At 39.0% G+C, this 15,387-nt stretch overlaps 1 protein-coding gene across 2 annotated transcripts; it reads right to left on the reverse strand.

Moving 5' to 3' along the window:
- Positions 1 to 1,582: 1,582 nt before the first annotated feature.
- DCUN1D5 (defective in cullin neddylation 1 domain containing 5) lies at positions 1,583 to 14,922 on the reverse strand. Of its 2 annotated transcripts, XM_079332169.1 has the most exons (9): positions 14,499 to 14,922; positions 14,032 to 14,073; positions 11,844 to 11,926; positions 9,278 to 9,348; positions 8,800 to 8,891; positions 3,815 to 3,923; positions 3,616 to 3,720; positions 2,655 to 2,757; positions 1,583 to 1,909 (listed from the first exon to the last, which is right to left on the reverse strand). In XM_079332169.1, exons 1-9 carry the CDS (start codon positions 14,576 to 14,578, stop codon positions 1,854 to 1,856), a joined length of 741 nt encoding a protein of 246 aa, XP_079188295.1. In that variant the 5' UTR covers positions 14,579 to 14,922; the 3' UTR covers positions 1,583 to 1,853. The 2 variants fall into 2 exon arrangements, with proteins under 2 accessions (XP_079188295.1, XP_079188296.1); XM_079332170.1 differs by lacking the exon at positions 14,032 to 14,073 and having other exon boundaries at positions 14,499 to 14,906.
- Positions 14,923 to 15,387: the final 465 nt, after the last annotated feature.

Here is a 15,387-nt window from a genome sequence, read left to right on the forward strand (position 1 = left end):
CTTGTAACATATTGAAGGGAAAAGCTGCAGCTAACACGAGGTCTAATATTAGGTACTCCCTGCAAAATAGCTGCAAAAATACTTAGAGTGCATCTGTTTACATGCACACAGACACTAGCCACTGTACAAGCAGAGATCTTCCAAGTATCTCAACAGTCGTTTTTTTTCCTCCGGTGCTTTTTTCACTTGGGTGCAACCAAGCTGCTACAGTTCAAGGAGACTCGCAGAACAGCCTGAGCCCAGCACTGCACTGTGTCCTGCAGCCCACAGCAAGCAGACCTGGAGAGAAGCTGCAAGGGTGGTCCTTGGTAGCAGAACAAGAGCACAGGTACACACCACTAGTTGATACCTCTTATTTCTCCTTATACCTTTTCTTTGACACACCTTCTTAAAAAAAAAAAAAAAAACCAACAAAAAACAAAACCAAAACCAAACCACCTTGGGAATACAGCTTTCCTTAAGGACAGGAAAGCTCATGCTTGATAGTTTGACTAAGGGATGTGCAAAATAGAATTTCCCTGAGGCAAAGATCTTCAAGTCATGCCTAGTTTACATTGTCTATTCTTATTTCACTTCTTGAAATATTTGGCACACTGAGGCCTTGATCACTGAGTCTCCCAGTATTATCACAGTCTGTATTACACATGTATATAATAAAGCAGAAGTTGCAAATGCTTCATTTTCTCATTCTGGTTTGGTTTTTCATGTTTACTGATTAAAATCCCTTTCCTTCTCTAAGGTGGCATTAGGTCTCCTGGGCAGGGAGGTAGAGTGGGAAACTTCCACTGTATTTAAATGTTGTCATGAATACTGAATGCCTGAAAGGGCAGCCACAGTACTCACTGGACTCCAAACACAGAGTAACAGAGTGACAATTAATACCCTGTTACACAGAGCCTATTACTTGGTCAAAAGTAGGTGATTAAATAGTTGCTTCTTGATTTACATTATGAAAACCATTCAGAGAGGGGAAAAAAAAGTCATGTTATGAGTGCCTCCCATCTAAGACACATAAGAAGCAAAGCCTGAAACCAAGTCTTCTCAATTTTCCCTTTTAAAATATAAATTGCACTTTTATACAAAGCAATCCAAAAAGCCTAAACAGCAATAAAAATTGGAAGCTGCCTTGCTGTACCAAAGAGCATCTGTGTTCAGCATCTGAAGTACAGACAACTATTTTTCAGCCATTCTGCACACAGAACCATTTGCTCTACACCTTTCTGCTTGGAAAGGGGCTGCCATTAAAAGCCATGCCACTGGGTGGGGAATAAACTAAGAAATAAAAAAACTACAGTAGGAGTTTAAGGCCTTTATCTCCACGAGGAGCTGAAGATTCTGACACAACCCACGACCAATACTTACTATGCAAATTAGCACACTCCCACACCCAGGGCTTCCAAAATCAGTCATTCTTTCTAACATTTGCCACACAAGACAATCACACCAACAGCAAGCAACAGCGCCAATTAAGCATTTTTAAGGTCTTCAAAAATTCATAGCAAAGGGCACTTCTGAGAAAGATATCTTATAGATTTGGTTTTCAAAATAGACACCACACTCACATTCAAGGGACATCCTTCACTTTTAGGCCTTTGTCACAAATCTGAATCTTTATTGTTCTGAAATAAATGCTATAAACATAAGACTCAAAACAAGAACTCCAACTTTCAGTCTCAGAAGAGGTGTGGTTCAATGCCCATATCACATGTAACAAGAAAGTCTCCTTAAAAAAGGAAAAAAAAAATTACTGTAAAGTCTTTCTTATGAATGAAAATGCAATCCTTTGTTTTTCTCATTACTTTGTGTACAGGCGGGCACCAAAAAAAACTTTTGCATTTTCTTTTGAATTCTTGCTATGACGCTTGACGGACTTTCTGCCATTCAACAAATTCATCCAGAAGTACAGGCCCTGTAAATGGAAAAAACTTGGAGTTATAATTGGCAATGTCTTTCAAACACCTCCTTCTGAAGTATGAGGGTTCAAACTACTGGTCTAGGAAATATTCACGTCAATCTTATGGTAAAATACTCAGATTAGTACAAACATTCCAAACCAAGGATAAAAAGTGCACAAAGAATGCTATATGGAATAACTGAAAAAGTGTTCCTGATATCTGACAGGTGGAGTAAACTGAGTGGAAAGCATAAAAATAATCTTAGAAATCTTGCAAATCAGCACAACTAATTCCTTCTTCCCAAAGTTTTCTAAATTGTGAATAATTAGAACATGGACCAAAATGCAACTCAGTCATGGCATGACTACCAGCCAGATGGAGATTTCAGCCCCGAGTACCAGCAGGTAGGCCAAAATTGTTAAGCTAGAGTTTATTACATACTAGTACAAAATGAGAGTTTGCTGTTTATAATTCTACTTGCAAGTCTACAGTTGCATTCAGCAAGCACTTTCACCAGAACCTCACTGAATACAAGCTGGCTCAAATAAACCATCATACATACTACTGACCTACTGTACCCATGACATACAATTAAGAGCAATTAATATCTGCAGCTTAAAGATGGATGGTTATCTAGTTTTCTATACATTGTTGGGGGAAAAAATACCTTACAATATTGTTTCTTCTACAGAAATTTGTTTGTGTAATTTTAAAATTCTAACCTAATATTTGAATAAGCAAAACATTAAGAATACTTACATGCACCATCTTCATCATAGTTGCTAAGATCTGCATGGACAGTTCTGCTGAACTCTAGTACATTGTACCACTGATCCTTGTTCATAACTCTATACTTCGATTGCTAGGAAAAGTAATTTCAAAATATTAAAATGCCAAGTGGCATTTGGTACTCCTGCATCTCATTTATCTCATTTTATCTCCAATGAGTTCCTAACAAACAATTTAATGGGTAACAATGGCTATTCCTTATTAGATTTTCCAGTTTAAAAAATACTACACATGAATATATTTCATAGTTATGAAACTACATAAAATGATTTCTTGGAAGATCACAGCAGAATCAAATTCCAAACCTGGAAATCAGTAAGTCACCACTCCAAGCTTCAAAAACTGGCGTATTTTTGCCTTGCTCTGAAGCAAGGCATATCTAGCTCAGATATATTTCCAGAATGAATTATTAAAAAAAAAATAAATCTTCTTTTCTCCAGGGTACAATACATTATGATCATAAAGACAAATACTTTACAGTGTTAGTACTGTTTTTAAGCAAGGGAATAGTTTCAAGCCTGATGTATTCCACAACCGACACCAGTTCACTTTAACTGCTTGTGGGCAGCTGAGCTGAGCAAAATCTTCCAGAGTCAGAGATCAAGGTACCTACACACTGTATTTGCACAAAGCAAACTTGAAATGCAGTGCAGATGCAGCTCAAGAGATTAGTGGGGCTCCACTACTTACATTTGAATTTGTACTTCCAATATTATCAAGATGGAATTTTAGTTGTCTTTGATAAGAAAAGGGGCTGGGGCACAGGGAGGAAGATAAGGATCTGTGATGCATATAAGAACATCACTGTTTCATAAGCACATTGGGAAGGGAAAGGGAGAAATATGGATACACTCTTAAGAAAAATAAGCAAGAGTCTCACAGAACAGTCCAACTACTATGCCTACATTCACAAAGTCAAGGAAACTTGTACCTCCAGGTATTGATAAAATACTGAAAACAGTGGCCAAGTTCTTCCGAGCAGAAGAGCTAACATGGACTTCGCAGTATCAATATCAAGACTTCGCTGGTCTTTTTCCTAAGGTTGAATAAAGAAAGCACAGAAACCAATCAAGTACAAGCTTGTTAAATAAATAAAAGTAAGAACTTTGCTAACATGTCAGCAGTCTTACCCTTGCAAAATCAAAGGCGTATCTGTAGATATTCTTAAAGGATGAAATGTCATTCAACTGTGACCGTAAGAAGTCAAATTTACTCTGTAATTTTTCTGTACAGTCACACCTTAAAAAGAAAAAAAAAAAAACAAAACCAAAGCATTAGAAGTTCAAAACACAATATCTAGGCAATGAAAAAAAGCCAGCAAACATATATTAAAAAAAAATCAAAATCACCAAAAGGGAATTATTAGATATACAAGAGTTATACTGTGAAACTGACTTAAAGAATATTGAACATGCTCAACATTTGCAGCTTACTGAAATGAATGCTGGCTTCTGGAAGCAAGTTTTTTGTTTTAAATATATCTGCAATATAATACAAATAATCACATCTCAAATAACAGCCTTGTAATTCCAAACTATCCAATCTATATTCATACCCAGCAGTACCATATCTTCCAGTCACTATGAAAGTTGAAAGAAACCATTCTTCAGTGTGCATTAAGGGGTAAAATCCAGCTATAAATAATGGGAAACCGCGAAACCTAAACATGTAGTTTTCAAGTGTGTGTTTACAAATGACAGGATTGAGCAGGCACTCTGCAAAACATACTAGTCTGCTCATGTTTTATAACTGATAAATGCAAGCTCTGATAAAACCTCAATCATCTGAATTAGTCAGTAGCTATTTAGCTGAAAAATCAAAGGCTGTATGAGAATATACAGGCCCCCTAGACAACAGGATAAAGCTTTGGCAAAAATAACCCTTTGGCAGAAAGACCTCCTTGTACTTTACTCAGCAAGGAATTTTGTTTCCAAATAGAAAATGGGTCAGATTCACCAACAATGGCAAAGGAGAATGCAATTTAACCTTGCTAATCCTCCAGAAAACATTCACTCAATAGAACAGTTATAACATGACATCTTATTCTTATAGAAAAGCTGCCATGACTGAAGAATACATTAAAAAAATCTACCTTGCCTTGTATCCTTTGTGAAGGAGCATACTTTCAGAAATGCAGCTGCACATAAATATACTTCCTTTGGTCACGTGTCCCCCTTTTGGCAGCCTGCCTCTCAAAGAATACATTTGCACCTCTAACAGCTCCACAAGGGCTTGTCCCACAGGCCCCCAGCAAGGGCCCTTGGGGGTACTGCAGGTTGCTGAGATACTGTGTTTGATGCTGTGCTTTGCCCACAGCTGATACTTCCTGTTCCTCAGATCTGCCAGCCTGTGCCTGCACAGCTCTCTGTCAGTCTGTCTCTCTCAGACCGTGACAAGAGAAATGTAGCAATTTCGACTGATGCAACCTTTTATTATTTCTTGTTTCTAGCAGCATCTACCTAAAAGCAGCACTGAATCCTAGCCAATACTGGTGCTAAATAAATAAAAATATTTGCTAATTAGGATACATATTCAGATGGTAACTAGCATATTCTGTGATAAACCATATACCAAATTAAAAAGAACTCTTGTTAAATGAACTTTGGTAAATTTAACTAATGATAAAATTACTTTTTTGTCTTCAGCCACCTAATTGGTCTGCAATCTACTATTTAACCCTTAAAACAGCATTATGTGATGCTAGAAAGACATTGTATCTTTGATTAATATCTCTTCTATGTTCAAAGTTTCATACTTCCAACAATATTCTACACACTTGAGGACAAATCTATTTAATCTACCTAAATGCTCAAGTTTTTGTGTACAAGGGACATATATAAGGTATTTATAGTGGGTTTACCCCACATTTTGCTAAATATAATTTGACTGAGATTATTTACCATATCATGGGTAAACACAAATTTCAGTATGTTTAAATTTCTTACAAACTACTTTGCTGAAATTGTTCAAATAATCATAAATCTAAATGCAAAGTACAATGCCAGCTATCCTCTACTATACTATTGGCTATGTGCATTTTAATACACAACTGGTAATTTTTCAAAAGTTGGTATGAAAATGAGCAATTATTAAGTGTAAAGACTCCTAAGCAATTTATTATCAGTGCATTTTTAATCAAACAGATCATGCTCAGACCAACATCACCCTGTGGATCCTGACACACAGACATATCTCTATTAAAACTGTTTAGGGCATTTCTGTACCTAGCCACTGACTTTCCTCCCAAAAAGAGGCAAGGAGTTGTCAAACTCCTCTTTTATGGAGATACAGTTGCTTGTGTGGCTGCTCCATAAAACAGATGACTGAGGTCACCCATACTTAGAATAATCTTCCTAATAATCAGAACAACCTTCTAATAAGCACAAGGGAATTAACACTAAACTCCTGTACAGACACTAGAAAAAGATGCCATTTCTCAAACAATATTTACTGAAAGACAGCATTAAATAGTGTTAACTAAAGATCAAAATTAGACATTAGCTTACTAAATTCACTTCTCATCCCTATGTCACATTTTTAACAAAACTCAAATTAGCATCATGAAGTAGATGTATTTTAAATTCTGTTGTGGTAGAGAGATCATCTGAGGCATAGCTAACATGGACAAAGTGATGATTCATTAACTCCTACTCAGATAGTCCAATGTTTTATATTTCATAGCTATTCATATATGCCTGTCTTTTACTAAAAAGAAAAATTGCTAAGATGTATACAAACATTAAACCAAAAGCATTTAATGTCCATATATTTATTTCTTTCTAAGGAGGTATTTAAAAGTACCTGAAATAAACTGCCTAGCAGAGGTACTTGATTCTCTCTGCTATGAAGAGAGCTTGCATATATACATACATACATACATGTATATGCACATACACATATATGTGGCAGAATTCACCCTGCCTACACAATGTTCTGGAAACCTCCCAGTGTAAGTTGCTTAGGTCTCATAGATGCTATTTAGGGCTCAATTCACCTTCATTTTGACAGTATCTACCTCACCATACATTTATTCTTCTCATCTCTAAACAAACTTCACCAGTGTATTATGAAACAACACACAGAGAGAATGTTACTTCAAGATTCAGGCACCCAATGCTGCCACCAAAGGCAACAAATGCTGCCATTTAACAGTATATTAGAGACATATGTCCTAAGCTTCAGGTGTTGCCATTCATAGAGGACTAGCCAAGCAACCTCTAAGAGCAATTCAGGTGACCAGTCATTAGGTCTCAGGGCAAACTGGATACCTCCCTAGGCTTCCTTACACTGCCTGGATCTCCAAAGATTGCAGTAAGAGTTTAAGGAATCTCAGCTCTCTGCATACAAACCAAACATTCAGGTATCTTACTACTGAGCTGAATTCCACCCAACCCTGTTAATGCAATTACCTTGTGTGACATTTCACATGTTTTTGAAATAAGGATTGTACAACAGAAGTCTAACTAGAACACACTGTGGAGTTTTAATGCATTTCAATCTCATTTTTTCACGCAAAAATTAAATTGAAAAAATAAGTTCTGTGAGCATGCAGTAATATTTTACTCTTAAGTGTAAAATCCTTTTCCTTCAAACTTCTGTCAAAACTTTCAAGAGAAAATAGATAACCCCATTCCAGATGGAATCCCATAATAGGATCCTCCCTTCCTAGCAAGCAACAACAGCACAAGTCTACAGGTTTGTATTTTCTTTACCATGGTTTAATCCCAGCCAGCCACTAAGCACCATGGAGCCACTTGCTCACTCCCAGCTGAAACCCAAACATATTTTTTGGCCAATGGATCTTGAGCTGTGTTATGTGAGCATCTCTGCTTCACCCAGCTGCTTAGCCAGCTTATTAGAGAACAACAGGGAAGCAAAACATACACATTAACTGCTTTAGGCTTAGGCAAGTTCTCTCAGCAGAAGTCTGTTTCTATGAAAGCGCACAGCAGCACCCTATTTTCAGTCTTAAACACATTTAGACTATAGCATGACCAGCTCTGTTCTGAAAAGAAGCAGATTTCCAGTCATAGCAAATTGTTAGAAACAGAGTCTAAAAAATCAACTCTAAACAAGCCTGATTTTATGTATCTTTGTGCTTGCATTCTGTGAGATTGGCTAACTCCTAAAAGCTTCTATTTGGGAATAAAAACTAAGTACTTCAGATAAGTGACCAATAGCCATTCACTGCATCTGAAAAATCACGCACCCAGAATTTAATCTCTGTCATCCTGAATTTCAGGCAGTTTAATCATTACAGCCCCTAATTTAATTTCTGGTGATAGTTACAAAATAATCACGGCATCTATCAGAAGCCTGATCCCAAATCAATTTAGGAGTTAAGAGTCACTTACTCCATAGTTTTGAATAACCAGAGGTTATCTGCCTGATACAATCTCTCAAACCAATCCACAGCTGCCAGGGCAAGGGTAAAATCAACGCCTCTTTCCCCAGCATGCTCTAGCTGCAATATTAGCTCCCTATTTGTAATATTGAATGCAGTGTCATAACAAGACACCCTTAAAATGCTAGGGGACCACAAGTAGTTACACAAAGAACAAACAAAAAGTAACACCTGAATTAAGCCTCGCAAAACGCTGATTACATGAATGTAAGAAACAATCTCTTTAGGAAGGGCATTAACTCACCAAAAATCCAAATGCAAACAGAAAGAGCAAGAAGTTAATTTATAAATGGAAAAGTTATTTAACCTAAGCATTAAGCATGGCCTCTAACAAATAATACAGCAAAAATTATTATGCATGCAGTCCTCATCTATAAAGCTCAGAAATCAGAAAAATATTTTTGAATATCAGAAATGCTTATGTGCATCTCCAGATTTACTTATTTATGTCTGCTAAATGGAATGATATTTTAACATATTTTTGTAAGAAAAGGAAGCCACCAAAACCTGTCTTAACTAGTTTCAGACAGTAACTTAATCCTTTGAGTGAACTCATCAGATTAATTTTGCAGTTGTGGACCAAAATAGGACCTAAAAGCCAGCTTTTTTGTGTCTTATTTCCAACACATATGAAACAGAGCAAGAATAGCTAAGTTATAGGTACAAGCATAAAATTAGAACATTCTATTAGATATGTAAAAACACTCTTACTGTAATGAGGTCATTCCTTTTAACCATTCTTCCTTGGTAAAAAATCCCATGCTTTCAGCCTCTAGCTTCCAGGCTAAAACTAACATAATAATCTGGGAGAAACAAAATAAAAATGAGAGGAGGAAAAGGAGTCAGTACTTAAGAAAAGGCTGAATTACTAATGTCCAAGAATAATGCATTCAAACACTCTAGCAATTTCAGTACATGCTTGATCTTCATATGTGTTACCATTAAAAAATTCAGCTATATACAAATTCTTCCTTATTTCCAATTCTTGATAATTCAGTATTACTATAATAAAACCCCCTAAAAAATGCAACACACCAGCCAAGTATAACCGATGTATTCAGCTGAAACATCTTAGAGCAGGTTCTACAAGGAGGAAGATGAAAAACTTTGCTTAGGTAAGAGTTTTACACAGAACTTAACCTTATCTAATATCCTGTTAGGAGTTATTAGCACTATGAAAGAAACATACATTTTCAGGTTCAACACCGATGTCTTCACAGAACTTCTCCATTCCTTCAGGGCCTACAACTTCATCAGGTCCTACAAAGCAAAAAACACATCAGAGTGAAATCTAAGTAACATTCACTGCTCAGAAGGGCTATGCACAATAATTAGGCTATACTGCACCCAAAGTATTTCCAAAAACATAGAATTATGCCATTAAGTAGGTTTTAAGCTAAAACTACTCTATCAAGTGCAACTGTGTAGACATGTATGTTATGTGCTACACCAGAATGTTTGTGCTGTGCACTGCCTCCCTATGACAGCAGATGAGCCATTTGAGTTTTCTAAAGACTCCCATGAGTTTCCCATGGATGCAGCTCAACTCCAATAACTGACTGTGGCAGTCAATTGTTTTACGACAATTTGGGTACCACTACTCTGTGCTGAAGTTACTTTATGAATAATGTTCTTCAAAAATTATTTTATCAACACTAAAAAAATTGAGTTCTGTCTGAGCTACTAGTACAGATACTATTCTTTCAGTGATGTTAACATTATGGGTTTACACCAACAGAGGAGGGTGAACCTGCAAATAACATAAGATTAGTTTTAAGATGCTGAGTAATATAAACAAAGGGGTAAAAATAAATTGAAAAAATGCTGAGCATGTTGGCCATATACAAAGCAGAAAAAGGTCAAGAGCTGCAATGAGAATAGCTTGATTAGGACCACAACAGTTAGTGTTATGCTGTCATTTCTCCATTTTAATACAAGTTTCAAAATGCAGCAAAATAGTGCATTTAAAGAGTGCATATGGACACAACCTAGAGTGTTTTGTTCTTCTAATCTCCCTCTGGTTTCAGTTATTTTGACCAAGTCTGTTCCAAAAATTACTCCTAATGAGCAGCCAAATTTTATTAAGTCTGTCAACACAGTATTTTTATGCGTCTCGGATCATTACATTAACATTTAGTGAGTATGAACTATGTAAAAGGCAAAGGTTTTAGCTTCCAAAACAACATGACACTTTACAACTTCTTGGCAAATTTTGCTACTTATAATAGGCAGAGTCTTTGATGATACCTGTCTCCACTTTATCTGTTGCCAATGTAAGCAGAAGCCTCTAAGAGTTTGGATAATGTGATTTAAATAACTACTCACTGTGAGATAAGAATAGAAACTATTGAGAATGACTACTTTTACATGAAAATAAAATGCAGCTGACACTTAAGATCATGAACCCCTACCTCTGGAAAAATATTGCAGAGGACATTTTGCCTAGGTAAGCAAGGTCAAGCAAGGTCAAACAGTGTTAGATAGAAAATGCTAAAAATAAAAAAGCAAGTTATGAAGAGAAACACATACAAGGGTTCACTGGTAATGATAAGTAAAAGCTTGAATCAGTGTCTGGTCCAGAAATCACACGTTATGATTCACATACACACGTGTGTGTAAACACAAATATGTGTGTCTGTGTGTGTGTGCAGCTTTACCTTCCAATGGAAACATTTTATCTCCTATTGTATATAATTTAACTGGAATTCTATCCACTGCTGGAAATGTGGCCTTTTTTGATTACTGGTTAACTAAAAGTAGAACCTCCTACATTCAATTCTTGACTCAAAGACAAAACGTACAGACATTAATTCTGAAGAATGTGCAAACACATTTATTACAAGAAAATTAAATTTGAATTACTATTTCCCTAGAAATGGCTCTACTCCAGAAGAGTATGCCTCAAATCTTAAGTAGAAACAGATTACTATAAACAAGAGTAGTTCATTGGTGTGAAAAGACTGCAAGGAAAATATCAGTCCTGATAAATATACACAAATCAATTGCTGGCAGATAAATCAGCAGCTCCCTCCATACTAAGGAGTGTCAATTAATGAGTGTTAATCACCAACTATTTATGATGGACGTTAAGTTGTGATTAGACAAGAAATTTATAACAATTTAGAAATCCTGAGTTCGGAAACCATATAACCAGTAAATAAATAGCAGCAATCATACAGTAAATTCTGCAAAATATGCTGCATATTCACAAAGCAGCTATTTGATGGCAATTGTGAATTATTTGAAGGAAGCTACTTCAAATACTTTTGGAATGAGACATTTGTTATTTAGAATATCAAAAATGTTAGTACAAATTCTCAGATGGAAAAACAGTATAAACCTCTATTACTTTGTTTTGTGAAACTGAAATCCAAAGCTTGAAGCATGACTTAAGTCATTAGCCTTCCAATATCATCACAAAGTTAGATACATAAGCATCAATCTGAATTCTCTCAATGTCTTGACTTCTTGACAATTTCAAAGCAAGAAGCAGAATCACTCAGTATATCCTGGTTCAGCATTGTACTGCTCAACATCTGTTACTTCATTTTAAAGTTATCAAGCATAGAGTAAAGAAAAAAAAAAGTCAAAAGAACAAATAACAAGAAGGTGATAAAGAAAGCTATACTAAGTCAAGTGCATGTAATAAGGACACAAATACAGACATAGCTTTATGTCTACATCAGCATTAAAAGAGTAAAATGAAAGTACTATTTGACATATTGCTTAATTTAAAACAAAACATTGCATATTACCTGCATATTCATAAAACCAAGCCAGGCACTTTTTGCTTGAAAAATGTTCCTCTCCACTTATTACTTTACCAGATGCTTGTGATCTGCAGTAGCAAATAGAAACAGAGGGATGAACAGTGTTATTTTAATGAGAAATGTGAAAAACAGGAAAAAATTAAATTACACCACATTTATTATTAATCTATTTAAATTGGTTCACAAGGTCAATATACATCTACAGTTATGCTGAATTTCATAAAAGGCAAGTGTCTGTCATCCTCAACTCTTGCTGAAACATAAAACTACCTTTAGATTACAACCATCTCATAGCCCAAATTACTGCAACTATTACTGTTTGTGCTGTTATCTTGTAGATATTAAACAAAAAATTGGCCACAGAGATGACCAAAATATCACCCCTCAGTAATTCAAATGCCTTATTATCTACTTATATTTATATACATAGGCATTTAATGCTAGGTCTCTAATAAGCAGCATGATCTTCAAGAGTGCTGAATATGCATATATCTTATTAAGGGCAATAGAAGCTGCAGAGTTTGACATATTTAAAAGTCAGGGTATTTATAGTTAACCATCCAAATTTGCAGAAAAAAAAAAAAAAAAAAAAAAAAAAAAGCAGCTTGGTCAATTTCTTCACATTATGCATGTAATTAAGAATCTGCAAATTCTATAGATACTTGGTAGGTATACCAGAACAGTAGTGTGCAATCTGTGGCAAGACTGAAGCTGCTCAGCACACTCAGCTTCCCCCCACATTGTTTTCATTATGTAACACACAACCCAGTTTGCCTGGGAAGTGAATTCTCTAATTCATCATTCATTAAAATAATGCATAGAATTTCCTCCAGTAAAAACACTGATTACACAAAGGCATTTTCAGTCAGTAAGGAATTGCAGCACCTTTCCAATGCATCTTCATTTTAAATAAATTACAGACTTTTAGAACAAGCTAAGGTTATTTCTAACAGTGAGGTGAAAGCTAATCGTATGAGAGGATTTAAAATTATGCAGCTCCCACATAGCAATTTTAAAATTAAAATGTCAAGCAGGAGAAGAATAGCTCAATTCTAAGAGGGGTGAACAACTTTAACTCCCCATGTATCTTTTTTAGCTTCATTGGAAAAGAATGAAACACTCTAAGAAGCAGCCTTCTGTGCTAAAATCTGGAATTAAAGGTGTCCTACAAGCATCCATCCATCTATCCAACTGGTATTAGGAATGCAAGTCACCAGAAAGAGGCAGAGTCATATGGTATGCTACTGCTTATTACCTTTATCCAGATTAACATAGATCTATTTGTAATCACTGATTTTACTAAAGAATATTACCAATAAATTGTTGTGTAAGAACATAATGCCAAAAATGCTTATGTATCTAACATTTTCTGGTCACCTAGCATGAACTTACATCACAGTTTTTGCCTAAAAACTAGCTCTCTGTAGAATCTGGTTTTCTTTTTTTTTTTTTTTTTTTTTTTAGCTATGAAAACACTTTAAGTAAAAGAAATTAAGATCATAAAATTTCAGTTAACAGTGTTCCAGAAAGACAAACTGAAACTGAACACATGAAACAAGAGCTAAGATGAGCAAGGAAACTGAAACCTGGTATTACAAACCAGAATAACTTAGCTTTTTTAAGCACAGAAAATAAAGTATGAGAAAACAGAAGCATTCCCTCTAAATCTACTTTGAGGCAAAACCATGAGGGTTCTGAGTGGTATAGAGGATAATGCTGGCACAAGAACAGTTATTTATAGGCAATGAATAAACTGACTGAAGCTAAAAGGTCATCAATGACCACAGAAAGTGAGCTCTGGAATAGTCACTCAAACTGAACAGTCATAACAAAATAAGAGCCTGGGTACTTCTAAGCTCACGCTTGGCCAGCCTATGAGAAAGGCCACACGCCACAATTTTTGCAATAGCCATTCCCGCAGTGTTGATTTCGCAAGCCCTTTGTATCCTCATGTCCTCAGGACGTTAGTCCTAACTACTGCTTTACTGGCATGCTTAACAAGGCCTAACAGATGAAGCAGGCAGTTAGTTACTTCGGGGAAGCTCCTGCTGCACCGCACTAATGGCTTATCATTCTAACAGCATCTTTCGGGGATCGCTGCATAAAGCAGTCTTTCCATAGCAGTTAATGAACACGCTGCTTCAGACTCCTGCGTTTATTAGAAAAACCTTTCCTGTTCTTGGTTTCCAGTGTGCTGACCAATCCTTTTAATTCACTGCGGAAAAAAAAAAAAAAAAAAAAAAAGAAAGAAAAAAAGGAAAAAAAAAAAAAAAAGAGGAAACGACGATTTAGCACAGGCACTCTTGAGTACTGGCAACCTTTAAGTGCGGAGAGCGGCCTACCCCAGGGAGACAGAACGAATATGGGGACAAACGCCAGAGCCGGCCCTAGAGGCAGAGCCAGCGGCAAAGGCGGCCGGCAATGGGAGCCGTTCCGTGGCGTTTCTCCCCGAGGCGTGCCCGCGCCGCACGCCGAGCCCCGCACCTGCCCCGGACGTGCCCGCAGGCACAGCCGCGGCCCTGCCGGGCCTCCCCGCGCCCGCCGCCCCGCCAAGCGCCGGGGCTGCCGCAGCCCAGGGCCCGCGGAGGGGCGGCCCGGGACGCGACCGCCGGCACCGGCCGCCGCCCCGCGAGACGGTACCTGCCGAGTTTACATTTCTTGAGGCCGGTGTCGTCCGCCGCCGCCGCCCCCGAGGACTTCCTCTTCTTCTTCACCGGCATCGTCCTGCCTCGGGGCGGGGCCGCCCCGCTGCCGGGGCCCGCAGCCGAGGCCCCCCCGGGCTCGCTTCCCCTGGCCGCCGCCGCCTCGGGAGACCGGCGGTGAGGAAACGAGAGGAGACCCCGATCCTGCTGGTTCTCCCCAGCCTCACGGGCGCTGCCGCCCGTCGCTCGCCGCGGGCAGGCGCCGCCGCCGCCCCGTTCGCAGAAACGGGTGTCGCGCCGGGGCGGGAGCGAGCGCGGGCGGTATCGGCTGCGGAGGGAACGGCGAGAACGACCCGGACACAGACGGCGCCGGGCAGGAAGTGGCAGCGCCGCCGGGGCGGGGCCGCGCCGGGGCCCGCCCTCGGGAGGGCGGGGCCGCGGCGCGTGTTTCCCAGCCGGAGCGGGAGCCGCGTGTGCGGGCAGCGGCCGCGCTGCCGTTACAGCTCAGCGTTCGCAGCGAAATAAACGGGGAAGCGCCAAGGCTTTCCCTCCTTCCCGGTCCGCGCGGGCACAGCCCACCGCCGGCGGGAGCTGAGTGTCTCGTTGGGGCTGGCACAGCTGCCTGCCCAGAGGCCGAGTTCTAGGGCAGCTGCCGGGCGGGACGGGGGGCGCTCTGTCCCTTCAGAGACCCTCTGGAGAAGGGGCCGGGAGCGCCGAGCGGGGAGCGGATCGCTGCGCCCGCACTGACCGCGAAACCACGGGCAGCCACAAGCTTGTGCTCCCGGTGGGCGGTCTGAGCACTCGCCCAGCGCTCCCCGGGCCCGGGCCGCGCTCCTCCGCCTTGCTGTGCCAGGGGCTCCCTAGCGGAGTGGGGTGGGGGCGAGGGA

The sequence above is a fragment of the Erithacus rubecula genome (assembly GCF_903797595.1).
Source record: "Erithacus rubecula genome assembly, chromosome: 1".
Classification (NCBI taxonomy): Eukaryota; Metazoa; Chordata; class Aves; order Passeriformes; family Muscicapidae; genus Erithacus; species Erithacus rubecula.